This window comes from Myotis brandtii, unplaced genomic scaffold (genome assembly GCF_000412655.1).
Source record: "Myotis brandtii unplaced genomic scaffold, ASM41265v1 scaffold513, whole genome shotgun sequence".
NCBI lineage: Eukaryota > Metazoa > Chordata > Mammalia > Chiroptera > Vespertilionidae > Myotis > Myotis brandtii.
Window position 1 is genome coordinate 704,704 of NW_005369552.1, and position 7,275 is coordinate 711,978.

At 43.8% G+C, this 7,275-nt stretch overlaps 1 protein-coding gene across 1 annotated transcript in view; it reads right to left on the reverse strand.

Annotated features, from left to right (window-relative positions):
* Window positions 1-7,275, reverse strand: part of FLT3 (fms-related tyrosine kinase 3) — a 61,505-nt gene that overhangs the window by 8,085 nt on the left and 46,145 nt on the right. Inside the window, exons 18-20 of the mRNA XM_014548532.1 lie at window positions 4,583-4,638; window positions 3,030-3,152; window positions 539-650 (exon numbers count right to left, since the gene is read on the reverse strand). Of these exons, the coding sequence (XP_014404018.1) occupies window positions 539-650; window positions 3,030-3,152; window positions 4,583-4,638 (291 nt within the window). The remainder of the gene's footprint in view (window positions 1-538; window positions 651-3,029; window positions 3,153-4,582; window positions 4,639-7,275) is intronic.

Below are 7,275 nucleotides of genomic sequence, written 5' to 3' on the forward strand. Positions count from 1 at the left end.
TAGTCCTCACCCAAGGATATTTTTCCATTGATTTTTTAAAGAGAATGGAAGGGAGGGGGAGAGACAGAAACATCCATGTGAGAGCGACACATTGATCAGTTGCCTCCTGTACGGACCCCTGCAACCAGGGTATGCGTTGTTGATGGGAATCAAACCCATGACCCTTCAGTCCATGGGTTGACGCTTTATCCATTGAGCCAAACCAGATAGGGCTCATTCTTCATTTCTTTATTCATTCATTTAATTAACAAATGTATGAAGAGCTCCCATGAGCCAGATGCTGAATTGTGCTGGGCTGCTACTGGGCCAAGTCACAGTTCCAGCTGTCAAGCAGGTAATGGGCTGAAGACAGAACTATTAACCCCAGTAAATAAAACATCAAGTGGCACGTGCTGCAACAGAAGTAAGACTTGGGAGCTCTGGGCACGTTCCAGGTGGCATTTCATCCACTCTTTGGCTTAGGAGCTGAGGAGGGCACAGAAAGACAGACTGTCCAGAAGCCCAGTGCCAAGAGAGGGCAGCAAACTGCAAAACTTACCAAGCGAGAATATCTCCCAGAGTAATATTCCGTATGACCAGACATCACTCTTAATTGTGTAGATCCCTTCAAACAAGCTTTCAGGCGCCATCCACTTCACAGGCAGGCGGGCCTGTATAAAATCCAAGAGATCAATGGTGAGTTTTCCATGGACAAATACTTCTTGTCTCTCATGAGCTAGAAGATAAATTTGATCTTCCTAAGGCCACTCTAAATGCTTCATTGAGAAAATCATATTCCTCATGGGCAGTGTTTCATTTCAAATTAGCATTCTAACATAGTAGCCTTAAGAAAAACCCTGCCTGTATTTCTTTAAAACTTATCTTGAACAAAAACATGTGCTTGCAATTGAAAAGCTTAACAGTAGATACTTTCCATTAAGGCAGTGGTTCTCAACTTGTGGATTGCAACCCCTTTGGGGGTCGAACGACCCTTTCACAGGGGTCGCCTAAGACCATCAGAAAACACATATATAATTACATATTGTTTTTGTGATTAATCACTATGCTTTAATTATATTCAATTTGTAACAATGAAATTGGGGGTCACCACAACATGAGGAAATGTATTAAAGGGTCGAGGCATTAGGAAGGTTGAGAACCACTGCATTAAGGGGTAGCTAGTCAGTTCCCTGGAGGTGAATGGATACTAATGAATCAGTGCATTATTTTGTTAAAGCATTTATTGGAATTTCAGTGAAAATGCTCTCCACAAGAATGTGGTGAAGGAAGCATATGTCATCACTTCCAGAAATGATAGCAGGCTGGCTTCTGTGGTTTTAATAATTTCCAGTAGCATGAAACGGAGGTTTTAAATGAGCACCGCCTCAGATTAGAATCAAGACGGGGACGAAGAGCATTGTGTAATAGTTTTTCTTCATGGGTTAGGGAACCCTTTGCGGTGCATTTATTCTGTTAAGTAAAATCAAAACTCAAGATAGAAACCCTATCTTAAATCCTCCACAAATTGATGAACTGATAGAACCAAGCAGGCTAGTCTGGCTAATTTGATCAACTGAATGAATGACTTGTAGTTGGAAATGTGTTTCAGCTTCTTACAGAAGAGACCACCAAGCCCTGGCTGGTTTGGCTCAGTGGATAGAGCGTCAGCCTGCGGACCGAGGGGGCCCAGGTTTGATTCTGGGCAAGGGCATGTGCCTTGGTTGAGGGCACATCCCCAGTGGGGGGTGTGCGGGAGGCGGCTGATCGATGTCTCTCTCTCATCGATGTTTCTAACTCTCTATTCCTCTCCCTTCCTCTCAGTAAAAAATCAATAAAATATATTTTTTTAAAAAGAAGAGACCACCAACTAGTAGGGTAGAAACTTCTATAAACTCATTCAGAGTGGATTTAAAATGGACCAGCCGTTTTGTGCTACAGAAGAAATGTAAGCCGTAGGTGAGCATTCATCAGCTTTGTGACTTCAGCTACAATGAGGCACAGATCTAACATCAGCTCAGGTGATCATTTGAGTCTAGTGGAAAGATAGTTGAATTTGATTTTTAGCGTTTATTGGATGTTTACCCTGGACAGGAGCTTTCATGAGGATTTTACTGGTTCGTTCCCACAACGATGCTGAGATCAGTGTATATTCCCCATGGGAAACACTGCACCATCCATCGTGGTTATACAGAGACTCAGGCTCAGACCATTCACACTCTGATCTTTGGGCTGTGTAATCACGGGCAAGTTATGTGTCTGTGACACAGTTTCCTCACCCACAAATGGGTACTTTTGACCTAACTGAATTAATATATGTAAAGCCCCCAGAACAGCACTTAGCACACAGTAAGCATGATACCGGCATTTGTTACTATTTTACAAGGAGAGACAATAAAGCAGCTAGAAACCCCAAAAATGAAGAGCCCCAACGAAGAAGAACAGGGGCTTGAATCCAGGTGTAATTCCTAACAATCATACTCTTTCAACTACTCAATGTTATCATCTAGTATTTCTAATACTTTTCTTATAAATAACACACCTGTCCTCAGTTTTTTAAACAAGTAGATTTAGTCATATTCTAGGTTTCCCTGTGTAATAGTAATAGGATGAGAAGTATTCATTAACTAATATTTAATTTACATATTGTGCCTTATAGAAATTTATATTTAATATTTGATTTACATTAAGTACTTTATTGTAACTATTAGTTATTCCCATCATTGAAAACATAACTCAACAGTCACTTTATAGTTAAGGGAACTGAAATAAATGCAAGTAATGAGATTTGTGTTCAGTGTGGCTTGCACTCAAAGGTCCCTAACTGACCTATTCTGACAAGCCCCAGGATAGATGTGTTGCTGTTTTGCTCCAACTTTATTACAGATGAAATATTCCCTGAAGCTGCAGAAAATTTGTTCAACATAAGAAAGCAAACTGCTCTAAGGACACATTTGGATATTAATCAACACTGCAGTGAGTGTACATGTTCACCATGACAATGACAAAACACAAATAACGGAAGAAAAACGTGTAAGAAACAGCAGTCTCACGTTGCCCCTGATAACGTAGTTGGAATCACTCATAATATCTCGAGCCAATCCAAAATCGCATATCTTCACCACTTTCCCACGGGTCACCAGCACATTCCTGGCTGCCAGGTCTCTGTGGACACACTGTAAGGAATGACATGGGAGTTATTTGCCATGGTGCAGTCTCACAGCGGCAACCTTTCTTTTGGCTTTGAGTTCAGCAGGAGTTACAGATGAAAGCATGCATAGTTCACGTGGTGTCTTATCTTTGCTGGGTCATGAGCAGTCACCATGAAGTGTAACCAAGTCAGCTGGTGAACCCAGGGCCCGATTCTCCAGCTACTGTGGCTGCAGACATTGTGCTGCTTATGGAACATTCTCAGAGGCCAAAGGGGATGGGTTCTTAGAAAGGAGATCTAATGTAGTTGATGTCGTATCTTGCTATAAATAAGAGACACAACGCAGCCCTCTGCTGAGCTCCCAAAGGGATTTTCAGAGCTGTCTTCCAGCACTCTTATTGCAGTGATGGAGAAACAATCACTTTTCTGACTGGAAATAGCTTTGGCAATAAAATGGAGTAACCTCAAAGAAAACATTCAGAAAAGAATACTAAAAATAAGCTTGGGAAGGTTGACTGTAGTGGAATTAGAAAAAAAAAATCCCTGAATTAAAATATGATATAACTTTAATCCAAATGGTTTGTCAAGAAAATTAAGAAGGAAAAATTTTAAAGGAACAGGGCACTAGTAGCAAAGGTCCAAAGGTCTGTCTTCAATACTTAAAAAATAAAAGCAAACGCCATAAAGACTCAAATTCCTGTAGCTCTCCTTCCTTCCTACCCAGTTTTCTGGGAGTGCTGTCCACTTGCAGGCTCCATTTACATTTCACCCACTTCCCCACCAAACCCCTCAGCCCACCTCCCACCTCCCAGTGGTCTGCCCAGGCTGCTCTGGCTAAGCCCAGAGACGACCTGCACAGCGCCAATCCAGCCGAGAGTTGATCTGACCTCCCCGGGAATGTGGTACTGCTGTCCGGCCCTCCTCCGGGGCTTTCCTTCTGTGAGCTCTGCAGGTCACTCACCCCCGTTTCCTTCCCACTGCTCTGGTGGTTCCACATCCTCCCCTGAGCCACTTCGTCCAAACCCAGGGATGCAACCACCAGCCCCCAGATCTCTAGTTCCAACCCAAATAGTTCCCTTGAGCTCCAGATAGGCATAGCCAAGTGTCTACTTTGTTGCCCAAAGAATCTCACATTCAACATGTTTAAACCCACAATCTTTCTCAACAAACTCCCTCTGATTCCATATTCTGACCTCGTCCCATGTTCCCTGCTGGTCTTCATTCAGAAAGGCTTTTCTGCACCGCCTCCCCTCCCCCAGGCCTGACTGTGCCTGTCCCTGCCCTGGGTTCCCAGATTTTACTAGAACACAGTATTTTTCATGCTCCAATATAATCACTGACTTGCCTGACTCCTGGTCTCTTTCACCCCTAACAATGATGAGCTCTGATTGTATCTCAGCACTTAGCAGAGTGCTTAGCACTAGCCAGTGCTCAAGCAATGTTTGAGGGCGTCACAGAGACCGGAAAAGGACAAAAACAGGAGACAGTGCCATCGTGGTTCAGGGGAAGGCCTACAGGGAAAATGAGGGAAGAGGGCCTAAGATACTGAATATTCTTCAAAAAATTCTTACTACAAGCCCAGAGGGGGAAAGCAGTGCTCCTTGACTTCCAGTTGTGAGCAGTCTGAGTATTTACTTAATTACAGACAGCCAACCGGGCCAGACGATCCAGGTGGATAACCCTCCAACATCTACAAAGATCCCTGTGAAAGCTGTCGACGTGCAGGTGAACTACACAGATAACGAAACTCGGACAAAGGGAATCCAACAGCAGGAAGGAAGATGAAGAGAAAAATGTACCTCAGAGATGAAGGGCAAGACAATATGATGCAAAAGTAATTTTTAAAAACTATTGAGCAAGGATGTCCAAATTTGGAAAAGCAGAGCAAAGAAGGTATTAAGTACTTTTAATATCCCCAAGGGGGTAAAAGTCCTTGCACTTCTAATTGAGGTTGTGCTAAATACAGGGTGGGCAAAAGTAGGTCTACAGTTGTGAGTACTTATAACACATAGTTAATGAGGCTATTGTAATAATCATAACCTGCATGTCGCTTTGCATATGAACTGTAAACCTACTTTTGCCCACCCCTATATACAGATTAATTTGGAGAAAATTGACTTTCCCTTTAAACATTAATTGTCTCCTATGAATATAGCAGAACTAATTTATCTGGAGTTTGTTTGTTGCCCTTTAGTAAAGTTTCACAGGTTTCTTTCATATAAAGACTAGAGGCCTGGTGCACGACATTCGTGCACTTGGAGGGGGTCCCTCAGCCCGCCTGCACCCTCTTGCAGTCCAGGAGCCCTCGGGGGATTCCAACTGCCACGGAGGCTCTGGCCACCACTGCTGCGCTTGCCAGCCGTGAGCCCAGCTTCGGCAAGAGAGGCTCTGGCCACCACTGCTGCGCTTGCCAGCGTGAGCCCGGCTTCTGGCTGAGCAGCGCTCCCTCTGTGGAATTGGGCTGAAACCGGCTCTCCAAATCCCCTGAGGGGTCCTGGATTGTGAGAGGGCACAGGCCAGGCCGAGGAACCCCACCAGTGCATGATCGGGTCCGGGGAGAAATGCAGGAGGTTGGCCAGCTGGGGCGGAACTGCAGGAGGACTCCAGGGCATGTCCAGCCCATCTCACTCTGTCCTGATTGGCCAGAGCCCAGCAGCAAGCTAACCTACCAGTTGGAGCGTCTGCCCTCTGGTGGTCATTGCACATCACAGTGACTGGTCAACTAGTGAACTGTCTGCCCCCTGGTGGTCAGTGCATGTCATAGTGACTGGTTGACCAGTCAACTGTCTACCCCCTGGTGGTCAGTGCATGTCATAGCAAGCGGTTGAGTAGCCTTAGCATATCATTAGCATATTATGCTTTGATTGGTTGAATGGCCAAACCGTGGACCGGACACTTAGCATATTAGGTTTTTATTACATAGGATGTTTCTTAGGTTTATCTTAAGATGTTTTATAGGTTTAGTTGCTATTATGAATAGAATTTTTTCTAGTTTTCCAAGCTATTGGTTTATTTCATGTTACTCTTTTTAAAAATTGAGATGTAACTGACATGTAACATTGTATTAGAGACTACTTTTTTTAAAAGGAAAAATATAGTTGAAATTATTCTCTCCAAACTCAAGGAGAAAGAGGAGAAAGGAGTCAAAGGGAGGAAAGTGTAAGAGAGAGGGAGGAAGAAAATAAAAGACTCAAAGAAAAAAGAGGAAAAAAGTTTGGGAAATAAAGAGAAGATAATGGAAGGCAAGCAAATGAGGGCAGAAAGTAGCTGGAGAAATGGCTTAAATCTGCTTGTAGGCAGGAGACACTTGAAATGTCAGGGATCAGCAGGCCTGAAAGGCAGTTATAGAAAGATCACAAAATTGAGGTAGAGGCCATGGTTGGAGGCAGGCTCCAGGGCCTTCTCCTCATAGCCCTGAAGTATCATGGATTAGTAGCGAAGGAGGTAGTAGGCAGGTCTCCAGGGCTGCTGCCCATAGCAGGATGCTGCGAAATGGACGAAGGCACCCAGGGTGGCTGGCTTAGAGAGCAGGGAACTCTGTGTTTGAGCCTCTCACCCCCTGGGTCAAGTGCCCATGTGTAAGGCACGGCCTGACAATCTGAGGTGTGTAAGGAAGGACCAACACTGCTACACCTTGTTGTGAGGAGGGATTCCTGAGGACTTCCTGTCTGGACATGTCAGGGTAGCCTGGGAGAGTTATAATAACCATTATCTAAGAAGGGCTCCTGAGCCTTTATACTATAACTAGTGGCCCGGTGCACAAATTCGTGCACATTGAAAGGAAAGTAATTAGAAGAAATATTTTAATATCACTATTCGCCCTTTCTCTATAATAGAAGTGTCAACCAAATTCATGATTGACAATGACAAATGGAAACACACATATGCAATTGGCGTCAGCGAGAGCTTTATATGTATTGCGCATGCACAAGTCAACTTAACCTTTTATAGATATAGAATAAACTTGTTTAATTAGACCTGCTTTCTAATGTAGCTAAACTTTTTCCAGCCCAGTGAAGCACCCCAACTTCTCTTTCAGGGAACTGTCAGCAACACAGCAGTAAATATCAACATGAAGCAGATTATTATTGTAGATCATGCAGGGAGAACAAAGGGTAAAATATTTAACTGCAGCAGTGTTTGACTAT